At 48.3% G+C, this 13,672-nt stretch overlaps 1 protein-coding gene across 2 annotated transcripts in view; it reads right to left on the bottom strand.

The window, feature by feature from the left end:
• Positions 1–13,672, bottom strand: part of rora (RAR related orphan receptor A) — a 110,655-nt gene that overhangs the window by 4,573 nt on the left and 92,410 nt on the right. For both annotated transcript variants that reach the window (XM_033015035.1, XM_033015036.1), the window contains exons 5-8: positions 12,340–12,461; positions 12,110–12,242; positions 8,847–8,954; positions 3,419–3,529 (exon numbers count right to left, since the gene is read on the bottom strand). In XM_033015035.1, coding sequence (XP_032870926.1) covers positions 3,419–3,529; positions 8,847–8,954; positions 12,110–12,242; positions 12,340–12,461 — 474 coding nt within the window. The remainder of the gene's footprint in view (positions 1–3,418; positions 3,530–8,846; positions 8,955–12,109; positions 12,243–12,339; positions 12,462–13,672) is intronic.

Below are 13,672 nucleotides of genomic sequence, written 5' to 3' on the forward strand. Positions count from 1 at the left end.
TAGCTCCAGCAGATTAAGTTAAGGAGAATCAAAAGAGATATTATTTAAATTCAGGATAATGGGTAACTAGAGAGAGATAGACGACTAGACTAGAGGCCAGTGATTAGTGATGTGCCTCACTGATCAGTGCTGAGCTGATTGCAGTTTGTGCTTTCTATCAACGAAATGGATGAGAATGTACAAGGCACGAGTAGCAAGTTTTTAGATGGTACTATAGTAGATGATATCATAGGCAGTGAAGATAGTCTTCAAAAATACAGCAGAATCTTGATCAGTTGGGCAAGTGGGCCGATGAGTGGTAGAATAGAGAATTCAAGGAGTGAGTAGTTCCCTAAAAGTGGTATCACAAGTAGATAGGGTTGTAACAAAGTTGTTGGTACATTGTGTCATCCTGTTACAGGAAGGGAGTCATTAAGTTGGAAAAAGTGCAGAGAAGATTTACGAGGAGGTTGCCCCCCCCCCCCCCCCATGTTTTAAAAGTGATTTCCGCCCATGCGCTGAGCTTACATTGGGGAACAATCTATCTACTGTACTCCAGCTGTGGCCTAACCAATGTTTTATCAATTGTACCATAACCACCTGCTTGTATGTTCTGTGCCCCAGCAAGTGACAGCGAGCATTCCAAGTGCCTTCTTCATCACATTATCTACCTCTGCTGCCACCACCACATATCTGTAAAGTTGCACACTGGTTTTTCTGTTCCACAATACTCCCAAGGGCCATATAATTCATCTGTAGGTCCTATACCTATTGGATCTCGAAATCTTCTAGGGAGGTGCTAATAGAGCTGCCGCCTCACAGCTCCAGAGACCCAGGTAGGATCCTGACCATGGGTACCGTCTGTGTGGAGTTTCATGTTCTCCCTGTGATAACGTGGGTATCCTCAGACCACCGGTTTCCAGCCACATAATCAAAGACGTGCGAGTTTGTAGGTTAATTGGCCTCTGTAAATTGTTACTCGTGTGTAACATTGAAACATAGAAAATAGGTGCAGGAGGAGGCCATTCGGCCCTTTGAGCCAGCATCGCCATTCATTGTGATCATGGCTGATCATCCCCAATCAATAACCCGTGCCTGCCTTCTCCCCATATCCCTTGACTCCACTGGCCCCTAGAGCTGTATCGAACTCTCTCTTAAATCCATCCAGTGATTTGGCCTCCACTGCCCTCTGTGGCAGGGAATTCCACAAATGTAGTGGATGGGAAAGTGGGATAACACAGTGGTCAATGGTCCACGTGGACTCGGTGGGCCATAGGCCTGTTTCCACGGTAAAACCAGCATTTATCAGGACTAAATTCAATTTGTCATTGCTCTGCCCACCTTACCAGTTGATCAAACCATCCTGTCGACTAAGAATATCCTCACTATCAACAACACTCCCAATTTTCCAGTCATCTGAAAACTTGCCAAACATATCTCCAACATTCTTATTTGGATCGTTCATATATGTATATATATATATATATATATGACAAATAGCAGTGGACCTTATGGAACACCACTGGCTTCAAATCAAAAAATCACCCTCTACCAACTGCAGCCAAGCCAACGTTTCATCCAAATCACCAACTGTGGGCCCTCACATTTTGTTTTACATATGGCCTTACAGAAGTCCCTGAACACCACATCAATTGCAAAGCCTTCAGCAATATACAACGTTACTTCCAAAAAATTAATTAATTTGTGATCTCCCCTCAAAAAGATATGTTGGCCAATTTTGATTAGAACAGATTAACCCCTTCCTATTTAGGTGCAGATTAATTAATCTGTCATGGACACTTGGATATATGTTCCTGATGAGTGCTTTGGGGATGAGGATCCTCACTTTCGACTTTAGATACAGCATGGACAATAGACAATAGACAATAGGTGCAGGGGCAGGCCATTCGGCCCTTTAAGCCAGCACCGCCACTCACTGTGATCATGGCTGATCATCCACATTCAGTACCCCGTTCCTGCCTTTTCACCATATCCCCAGACTCCGCTATCTTTAAGAGCTCTATCTAACTCTCTCTTGAAAGCATCCAGAGAATTGGCCTCCACTGCCTTCTGAGGCAGAGAATTCCACAGATTCAAAACTCTCTGGGTAAAAAAAGTTTTTCCTCGTCTCCGTTCTAAATGGCCTACCCCTTATTCTTAAAATTATGGCTCCTGGTTCTGGACTCCCCCAACATCGGGAACATGTTTCCTGCCTCTAGTGTTATTGTCCATTATTGTTCCGTTATTGTCCGTTATTGTTCCCAACATCGGGAACATGTTTCCTGCCTCTACCCTTAATAATCTTTTTTGTTTCAATAAGATCCCCTCTCAACCTTCAGGGTGGAACCACAGGGTGGAAGACGTCGCACATAACCGAACAGAATGGCGAAAGCTTGCTGCCCAATGCACTCAGCAGTGTGGGAGGAACTAAGTCTAAGTAAGTCTCAACCTTCTAAATTTCAGAGTATACAAGCCCAGCCGCTCCATTCTATCAACATACGACTGTCCCGTCATCCCGGGAATTAACCTCGTGAGCCTACGCTGCACTCCCTCAATAGCAAGAATATCCTTCCTCAAATTTGGAGACTAAAACTGCATACAATACTCCAGGTGTGGTCTCACTAGGGCCCTGTAAAACAGTAGATGGACCTCTTTGCTCCTATACTCAACTCCTCTTGTTATGAAGGCCAACATGCCATTAGCTTTCTTCGCTACCTGCTGTACCTGCATGCTTACTTTCAGTGAGTGATGAACAAGGACCCCCAGATCTCTTTGTACTTCCTCTTTTCCCAATTTGACACCATTCAGATTATAATCTGCCTTCCTGTTTTTGCCACCAAAGTGGATAACCTCACATTTATCCACATTAAACTGCATCCTGCCATGCATCCGCCCACTCACCCAACCTGTCCAAGTCACCCTGCATCCTCATAGCATCCTCCCCGCAGTTCACACTGCCACCCAGCTTTGGCCCACCAAGTCCACACCGACCAGTGATCACCCCGTACATAAGCACTATTTTACACACTATGGACAATTTTCAGAAGCCAATTAACCTACAAACCTGCACGTCTTTGGAGGATGGGGGGAAACTGGAGCACCCGGAGAAAACCCACATGGTCACGTGGCAGAACGTACAAATTCTGTACCAACAGCACCCGTAGTCAGGATCGAACCGGGGTCTCTGGTGCTGTCAGGCTACCTCTGTGTCACCGTGTTGCCATGCAGAATGAACCGTTCCAGCTGCAGCCACAACATGAATATCCTCATCTGTGGTATCACACATTGGCGGAGCCAGTCGCGCGGCCCAGAAACATGAGAAACATCGGCACTGTTTACAACAAGGGTGCAAGAGATGCTGGAGTGTAGAGGAGTCAGCACAAAATAGGCAGGCACACGTTCAGCAACGAGGACTGCCCTTGCCCATCGAGAAACTCACCAGCCGAGATTAACACGTAAGCAGAAAACAAGGCAATCTCATCCTCCACCAAGTGCAGCGCACACAGACTTTTGCCAGTTTCAAAGATGGAGTTGATCAAGTCATCACAACCTGTAGAACAAGAGATGAACGGACAATTAAATTATGCCGAGTGAATGACCTTTTCTTCAAAGCAGGCCTGATGCCCACTGTTTATGCTGACTGGTGGAACTGTTGGAACTCCGGAATAACCCAAATAAATCATCGCCAAGTAGGATTCGTCAATCAGTAGTATTTAAAATCCAGAGGCTGACCAATAGCAGAGAGGTCTGCTTGAAACCATAAGAGTGTCTCTAACAGATGACTCCGCTCAAATAACCAAGAGTTACTGTGCCAACCAGCCAGTGGGTTCAGGTCACAAAGAGACTTGGTACAATTTGCAAATCTCCACAAATTAGCCACCCACAAAATCTGAACAAGGTTCCTGACCCGAAATATCACCCATCCCTTCTCTAGAGATGCTGCCTAACCCACTGATTTACTCCAGCGCTTTGTGTCTATCCACACATTATTGATTGGTTTTGTGTAATCCAGTTTGCATCTCGCCCTTCACCACTTCTAGTCTTGTTAACAACTAGTTACATCGGTATACTGGTTACCCGTAAAAAGTTACGTATTTTTAAGCAATGGACTTTGCCCATTGCTGTGGACACTCCCTCGCCGGTCGCCAGGACTCATGCATTGGATGAGAATGTACAAGACATGATTAGGAAGTATGCAGATTACACTAAAGTGGGTGGTATCGTTGATAGCAAAGATGGTTGTCAAAAATTACACCAGGATCTTGATTAGCTGGGTAAGTGGGCTGTGGAATGGTTAATGCAGTTTATGTAGATAAGTAACGTTACATTTTGGGAAGTCAAACAAGGGCAGGACTTTCATAGTAAATGATGGGGTCCTGGGGAGTGTTCTAGAGTACAGGGATCCAGGGGTACAGGGATCCAGGGGTACAGGGATCCAGGGGTACAGGAATCCAGGGGTACAGGGATCCAGGAGTACAGGGATCCAGGGGTACAGGGATCCAGGAGTACAGGGATCCAGGAGTACAGGGATCCAGGGGTACAGGGATCCAGTAGTACAGGGATCCAGTACAGGGATCCAGGGGTACAGGGATCCAGGGGTACAGGGATCCAGGGGTACAGGGATCCAGGGGTACAGGGATCCAGGAGTACAGGGATCCAGGGGTACAGGGATCCAGGGGTACAGGGATCCAGGAGTACAGGGATCCAGGAGTACAGGGATCCAGGGGTACAGGGATCCAGGGGTACAGGGATCCAGGGGTACAGGGATCCAGTACAGGGATCCAGGAGTACAGGGATCCAGGAGTACAGGGATCCAGGAGTACAGGGATCCAGGGGTACAGGGATCCAGGGGTACAGGGATCCAGGGGTACAGGGATCCAGGGGTACAGGGATCCAGTAGTACAGGGATCCAGGGATCCAGGGGTACAGGGATCCAGGGGTACAGGGATCCAGGGGTACAGGGATCCAGGGGTACAGGGATCCAGGGGTACAGGGATCCAGCAGTACAGGGATCCAGTAGTACAGGGATCCAGGAGTACAGGGATCCAGCAGTACAGGGATCCAGTAGTACAGGGATCCAGGAGTACAGGGATCCAGGGGTACAGGGATCCAGGGGTACAGGGATACAGGGATCCAGGGGTACAGGGATCCAGGAGTACAGGGATCCAGGGGTACAGGGATCCAGGGGTACAGGGATCCAGGGGTACAGGGATCCAGGGGGAACAGGGATCCAGGAGTACAGGGATCCAGGGGTACAGGGATCCAGGGGTACAGGGATCCAGGGGTACAGGGATCCAGGAGTACAGGGATCCAGGGGTACAGGGATCCAGGGGTACAGGGATCCAGTACAGGGATCCAGGGGTACAGGGATCCAGGGGTACAGGGATCCAGGGGTACAGGGATCCAGGAGTACAGGGATCCAGGAGTACAGGGATCCAGTACAGGGATCCAGCAGTACAGGGATCCAGGAGTACAGGCACATATTTCCTGAAAGTGGTGTCACAGGTAGATAGAATGGCCAAGAAGGCTTTCAGTTAGCGTTGCCAACTTTCTCACTCCCAAATAAGGGACAAATTCCCCACGGCAATTCATTGACTGGATCGGCCGTGGCTGGGTGAATGATGAGTTGGCCCAGGTGCTGGACTGCACACAAAGCCCAGCCGGCAGGGCCAGCTGAGGATTTTTGGCTTGGGTACCGGACATTGTGCGCGACCCATCTAACTAATGAACCGATGATCGCCGTGAAGAGCGGTGGTGGTGTCGGCGGTAAGTGAAGGTCCGAAGGTCGGACAGCTGGCCGGGCTGCCGACCGACGGGGTCACGGGCGAGGCTCTGCTGCTGCATTCCAGGACAGGTGAGGCGGGGTCGGACGCAGTGCTCCAACCTGACAGTCCCCTCGACCCGAGTAGTAGCAGTCAAATACGGGACAAGGGCGGTCCCGTATGAGACAAACCAATTCAACCCAATATACGGGATGTCCCAGCCAATATGGGACAGTTGGCAACCCTTCAACAATCAGGGTATTACATATAAGTTGGGATGTTATGTTACAAGATATTGGTGAGGCCACATTTGGAGTACTGTGTTCTGTTTTGGTCACCCTGCTATAGGTATGATGTTGCTAAGCTGGAAAGAGTGCAGAGAAGATCCATGAGAATGTTGCCAGGGCTTGAGGGCCTTAGCTCCAAGGAGAGCTTGGGCAGGCTGGAACTTTATTCCTTGTGAGTGCAGGAGGCTGAGGGTTGATTGTATGGAGTGTATAAAATCATGAGGGGAATATGAAGGGATGATCACCTTGTTGATGGGTGTACTGTAGGTTCAGTAGTCAATGGGATTAGAAGAACAAATATGCCAAGAGATCGCATTGTAGCTGCAAGACAAATAGGGTTGTCATAGCACGGGGATTTTAACATTCCCAATATAGGTTGTGACTGTTGTAGTGCCCAGAGTTTAGAGGGGTGGAATTTGTCAAATGTGTTCAGAAAGTTTCTTCAGGTAATAAGTAGAGGGCTCTGCAAGGGAGAGGGCAAAGCTTGATCTACTTTTAGGTTATTGGATAGGGCAAGTGATTGAAGTGTCCGTGAGCAAGCCTTTGGGGACCAGCAACCACTTTAGTTTAGTTCATAAGATCATAAATGCTAGCATTTATTTCGAGAGGGCTTATATACAAAAACAGGGATGTAATGCTGAGACTCTATAAGGCGCTGTTCAGGCTGCATTTGGAATATTGTGAGCAATTTTGGGCACCATATCTAAGGAAGGATGTGCTGGCTCCGGAGAGGGTCCACATGAGGTTTACAAGAATGATCCAAGGAATGAGTATATAACATATAATGAGCATTTGACAGCACTTGGACAATATACGTTGGAGTTTAGAAGAGTGAGGGGGAACCTCATTGAAACGTACAGAATTTTGAAAGGCCTGGATGGAGTAGATGTGGAGAGGATGTTTCCAATAGTGGGAGAGTCCAGGACTAGAAGTCATAGCCTCAGAATTAAAGGACATCCTTTTAGGAACAAGATGAGGAGGAATTTCTTTAGCAGAGGCGTGGTGAATCTGTGGAATTCTTTGCCACAGAAGGCCATGGAGGCCAAGGCCAGTGAAATATTTTGAAGGCAGAGATAGATAGATTCTTGATTAGTACAGGTGTCAGAGGTTCTGGGGAGATGGCAGGAGAATGGGGTTAGGAGGGAGAGATAGATCAGCCATGATTGAATGGCGGAGTAGACTTGATGGGCTGAATGGCCTAATTCTACTCCTATCTCTTATCTTATGAATATTGTTACAATACAACAACTACACAACTTATTGTTTAAGAAGGAACTGCAGATGCTGGAAAATCGAAGGTAGACAAAAGTGCTGGAGAAACTCAGCGGGTGCAGCAGCATCTATGGAACGAACGGGTGCAGCAGCATCCTTTGTCTAACTACACAACTTAGTTTGCCGTTCCCCCAATCAGAATAAGTATCGAGCGACACTCGAGGCTTGAAAAATATTCAGTGTTTGAGATTGGCTGATTGGAGTTGTCACCATTGATACTGCCTGGTTAATCGGTTGCCAGTTAAGCAACTAATTGAAATGTATAACTTGGGTCACGAACGCATGAAATTAAAGAAATTACAAACTAATATTAAAATGCAGAAGGTCTAGATATTTTATTTGCATCGAACTGTGGGGACAACTTTTGAGTTGGATCCTGTCATCAGCTGGTTATCTTCATTCTTCACTCCAAGCGTTCAGTCGGCACGGTGGCACAGTGGGTAAATTTACTGCCTCACAGCGACAGAGACCCACCCGGGTTTGAACCTTACTATCTGTCTGTAATGAGTTTGCGTGGCCGGGTGGGTTTTCCCCAGGTGCTCCGGTTTCCTCCCACATTCCAAAGAGCAGGTTTTAGGTTAATTCGGCTTTGGTATAAAAATTATCCCTAGTGTGTAGGATAGTGATAGTATTAGTGTGCGGGGATCGCTGGTCGGCGTGGACTCGCAGGGCCGAAGGGCCTGTTCCCGCATGGTACCTCTAAACTCCACCACCTGTGGGTTCCCCTCCAAGTCACACCATCCTTAATTGGATAAATACCACTTTTTCTTCATCGACCTTCAGTCTAAACCCTGGTTTCCCCTCCCACCAGTAGGGTTGATGCACTACCAGCAGAATTACTGCAGTTGTTTGAAGTGCAGGTTCACCTCCCAACCACCCAAGGGAATGGAATCTCACCTTGGCCTCGACATCCAGATCCTGAAATCAATAAATATAACTGTCGAGGAAAGAGGTGGGTTTGAGGGTGAGGGGAGCAGGGGACAAGGTGAAAAAAAGTGAAGCGGAGGGGAGTGATGGGGAGAGAGTGTAGTAGAGGTGAATGAATGGAAGGAAGATGCAGTGGGAAAAGGAGAGGAGTGGGAGGAAGAGATGGGAGGAGATGGGCTAAGGAAGGGATGGGGTGAAGGTGAGGGTAAAGGACAATGGAGGGGTTGAATGAGAGTGGATGTGATGGAGAGTTTCAAGAGAATGGGAGGTGGGGAGTGGAGGTGGTGGAGTGGCTCGAGGGGTGAACGGGTTCATGGTGATGGGGTACGCGAGGGTGGAGGATGAGCAATGGATGGGAGAGTGTTGGAAGGAACTGCAGCTGCTGGTTCACTCCGAAGACACAAAAAATGTTGGAGTAACTCAGCAGAACAGACAGCATCTCTGGATAGAAGGAATGGGTGACGTTTTGGGACGAGATCCCTCTTCCGACTTCTTGAAATCTGAAGAAGGGTCTCGACCCAAAACATCACCCATTCCTTCTCTCCAGATGCTGAGTTACTCCAGCATTTTCAGAATGGACGAGAGAGGCAGACAGACAGACAGCACGAGGGGTCGTTACCCAGTGATTTGAAGACATCTGGGCCGGCAAACTTCCCGTCAAAATACACGGTGTTGTTCTGGCAGTCGAAAGCTCGACACATTCGGACGAACACAACTTCTAAAGAACCTGCGGACATGGTGAAAATGTCAACAATTTAGCGCCGAGTTCAAAAACCACCAATTGCAACAGAAGGGGAACGGTTGTCTGCAGAGAGAAAGTTCCTGGAGTACAGGTCCCGATCGTTCAATGGTTCCATAGTGCTTTATTGGTCACATATGCACCTGCACAGTGAAATTCTTTTTGCATATATTACACATGTGGGCGCTGCCATTTTGGCGCCATTATTCAACGTCCAAAGTCCTGTCGGCCCATCTGGCCATATTTGTATCCCGGGGGCCTCCTGCAGCCGACCTTGAGATTGCCGGAGGCATTACCCTATCGCCCTCCTATCGGCCCATGCTCCTCACATCCGACATCTCTAGCTCCCTCTCGGTTACTCCATTCTATGAGCCTTCGGGCGGGTTACCGGTGCCGCCAACAGATGAAGATGACACTGTAAATCCCTTCTCCTGCTGCTGAACCAACTCGTGGCTTTGCTCCACTTCTCCAGCAACCTCTCAGCACCTTCTAACCATGCAGATACCTGGATAATCAGACAGCTGCCATTGGTCAATGTGACCATGCCATGCCAATCACACAGAGTGGTCAGACCGCTATCCTTAACTCTGTAACTTGGAGGGGTGATGGGTTCAACTCCCAACGCTCTTTGTTGCTCCAACTCCTTGGCTTGCCTGGAGATGAAAAGTTTGCCTTCAGTTCTGGGCACCATGTTATAAGAAAGATCTTGTCAAGATGGAAAGGGTGCAGGGAGGATTTACAAGGATGTTGCCAAGACTCGGGTGTCTAAGCTATAGGGAGAGGTTGAGTAGTGGTGGTGTCAATGTCCTCAAGCTATGAAAAATGGCATTGGGCACTTCCTTGTCAATGCTACCTACGGGCCGCAACAAAATGAAGGATGTTTCCCCATCCAGAGTTGGCATCTTAGCGAACTTGCAACAAAAAAACAGGGCAACCAGCTACGGGTCAATAGATTTCTTAAAACCCCTCCATTTAACCCTGGCAACATGACTGTCTATACTTTCTCCCTCCTGTACTGGCAAAAACAGGAAAGCAGACTATTATCTAAATGGTGGCCGACTAGGAAAAGGGGAGATGCAGCGAGACCTGGGTGTCATGGTACACCAGTCATTGAAAGTGGGCATGCAGGTGCAGCAGGCAGTGAAGAAAGCGAATGGTATGTTAGCTTTCATAGCAAAAGGATTTGAGTATAGGAGCAGGGAGGTTCTACTGCAGTTGTACAGGGTCTTGGTGAGACCACACCTGGAGTATTGCGTACAGTTTTGGTCTCCAAATCTGAGGAAGGACATTATTGCCATAGAGGGAGTGCAGAGAAGGTTCACCAGAATGATTCCTGGGATGTCAGGACTGTCTTATGAAGAAAGACTGGATAGACTTGGTTTATACTCTCTAGAATTTAGGAGATTGAGAGGGGATCTTATAGAAACTTATAAAATTCTTAAGGGGTTGGACAGGCTAGATGCAGGAAGATTGCTCCCGATGTTGGGGAAGTCCAGGACAAGGGGTCACAGCTTAAGGATAAGGGTGAAATCCTTTAAAACCGAGATGAGAAGAACTTTTTTCACACAGAGAGTGGTGAATCTCTGGAACTCCCTGTCACAGAGGGTAGTCGAGGCCAGTTCATTGGCTATATTTAAGAGGGAGTTAGATGTGGCCCTTGTGGCTAAGGGGATCAGAGGGCATGGAGAGAAGGCAGGTACGGGATACTGAGTTGGATGATCAGCCATGATCATATTGAATGGCGGTGCAGGCTCGAAGGGCCGAATGGCCTACTCCTGCACCTAATTTCTATGTTTCTATGTTTCTATCACTGACTTTCTGGCAACCTTAGTTCCAGACCCTTGCTGTATTATCCGTTTTTCCGGATCAACAGAGGTCACTATCTCCAGGAGGAGTCCAACAGTACTGGAACGGTCCACTCAAGCTGACGAGTAGCAGAGATAGCAGCCCGCAGAGTCGGCCTCGGAAGTCGACTATGGGAATGGATCTACCGGCTCTGGCTGGGCTGCAGTTCCAGAGCCTTGGCCACAGGGAGCAAATTCAACCCGTTGATCATCCTCAGAAATTGACTGTGGGAACAGATCTGCCGGCTCTGGCCAGGTCAGAGTCCCAGAGTCCTGGCCGCAAGGGGGCAAATTCAACCGGCCGATCGTTGCAGAAGGTACACAAAAAAGCTGGAGAAACTCAGCGGGTGCAGCAGCATCTATGGAACGAAGGAAATAGGCAACGTTTCGGGCCGAAACCCTTCTTCAGATCGTTGCAGAAGTCCTGATGAGGTCGAGATTGGCCACTTAATCCGGCCTAGGTGCCAAATGTTCAGAGGGTCTTCCGGGAGGGGATTTCAAGTGTACTCTCATAATTTTGTCTGGATTAAAGGAGGTGCCTGACCACCTATTGCCATAAAATTGGTGGTGAACCCAAATATATCTTGATTCTTCTAGGTTTTTTCTCTGGGCCATTCCCCGTGGACAGAATTCCACATTCTCACCAATGTCTGGATCTCATGATCAATATTGAAGCTCTTTGGTTATGGTATCACCCAAATGAATAGACTATGAAGTCTTTCTATACTCATAAAGCTCTCTATCCGTTTGGGTTGGGTCCACCAGGGTTATAAAGTGAGAGCGTTATACAACACTACACCAGGTCTTTTACCCTAATTCATGCTGACCAAGATGTCCCTCCGAACTAGTTGACCAATTGGCCCATATCCCTGTAAACCATTCCTGTCCATGTACCTGTCCAAATGTCTAAATAGGAAAACTCCCAGCTTATCCAGCCTCTCCTTACAACTGAAGCCCTCTGATCCCAGTAACATCCTCTGTACCCATTTTCAGCGTAATACTTCCTGCAGCTGAGTGCTAAAACTATAGTTAGTTAGTTTAGTTTATTGTCATGTACACTGCGGTACAGTGAAATGTTGCATGCTAACCAGTCAGCAGAAAGACAATGTGTGATTACAATCGGGCTGTATACAGTACTCCAAGTGTGGTTTCACCCAACAACTTGTGCATACAACATGATGTCTTAATTCTAGTATTCAGAGCCCAGACCGATTAATGCAAGCATGCCACATTAGCCCACCAGCCTCCGCTCTCAAAGAGCATCAGTGGTGAAAACTCAATCTTGGCAGTGGTGGGTACCTGCTTTCAGAAGTACGATCTGATCGTTTTGACACAGTTCCATGAATCCATCAATGCGTTTGGCAAACTCCACCACATATTGAATCGCCTCTGTGATCTTGATAGCACACAACTGCCACATCACCTCCCTGGGCTGGGTGAGAGGATCACTGCATTAACATTCCAGGGTTGAGTGAGAAAATTAAGCTTGTTACAAAGCCACTCGCACTTGATCTGAGCGCTCGCCTTACCTTGTTCAGATAAATCTCCAGCTCCTCCCGCACGTATGTTTGCCACATCAGTTGCTGGAGCTCCTCCTGGAGGTATTGGCAGGTCTCAATGTGGGACTTGGCAATGTTCTGTGCAAGGTGCTCTATAGAGGAAGAAGTGAGCTACTGAAGCAACAGCAGAATTCAGGCCAATGGTCACACAACTAAAAAGTTAAGGATGTCAAACAATTGAAGGGTTAATATCTCTCTCCACAGCCACTGCCCGACCTGTTGACCACTGACAATCTTCTTCTCAAACCAATGTGACCTGTCGCACGGGAGGGTGGAAACCACAGCAAAGAAACAAGAACACGGTCCTGTGCTGGAGTCCCACCCAACCTGGGGAGGCACAGTGGCGCACGATAGTGCTGCTGCCTCACAGCGACAGATACCCAGGTTCGATCCTGACACCGGGTGTTTGCACATTTTCCCTGTGACTGTGTGGGTTCCACCAAGTTATTCAGGGTTCCTCCCAAATCTCAAAGACGTGCAGGATGGAAGATTAACTTCGCCATTTTGTGGAGGTGAGTGGAAGAATCTGAGGAAGTTGAACAGAATATGGGGGGAATAAAAAATGGGGCAGCATAGACGGTGGGCCAAAGTGCCTGTTTCCATGCTGTATTTCTCCATGACTTAGACCTTCAACCAAGGGGTGAAGCACAGATCCCTGGAGGTCCTGAAGTATTCCACACCCAATGTTGCACAGGACAAAGTCAGAGCAAGGAATGAAATCCTCAGCCTACATCTGTCTGCTGGTTCCCAATAGCCACCCAACCCATATGTCATACAATGATCTCACGGCCCTGCTCCCCCACAGGCCATGCCTGGTTCTGAACACCCTGGATGTGTGGGTGACCCTGGTGACAGCGAGCCAGGGTCAGTGTCAGCATAACTCGAGGGCTGGATCTTCACACAAGACTGGACTGCACCCCAGACCAGGCCTAGATTCAGGAGATCAGCAAGAGGGCGGAGCAGGACTCGGAGACTTTATTGGACCCTCCGCACGTTCTGGGATGACTATCTTTTGGCAGTAACCAATCTGGAGTGGGAGTCCACCAGCAAGACCACTACTACCTTTCATCGCACCCACAATGCTCCCAACCAGTCATTTGCTGGTCTCTGACTTTGACCCTAAAGGACCCAACTCCCTTGGCTCACTCACCGATCTTCCCCTATCCCAGGCACTGATTATACCCTCCACCCATTCATCACCTCCTCCCCAATCTGGTAATCACTCCAGGAGCCGGAGCCTTGCGGGTCGGAGCCTCGCGGGTTGGAGGTGGAGCCTTGCGAGTCAACGAGGGCCGCAGCCAAT

Source organism: Amblyraja radiata, chromosome X (genome assembly GCF_010909765.2).
Source record: "Amblyraja radiata isolate CabotCenter1 chromosome X, sAmbRad1.1.pri, whole genome shotgun sequence".
NCBI classification, from domain to species: domain Eukaryota; kingdom Metazoa; phylum Chordata; class Chondrichthyes; order Rajiformes; family Rajidae; genus Amblyraja; species Amblyraja radiata.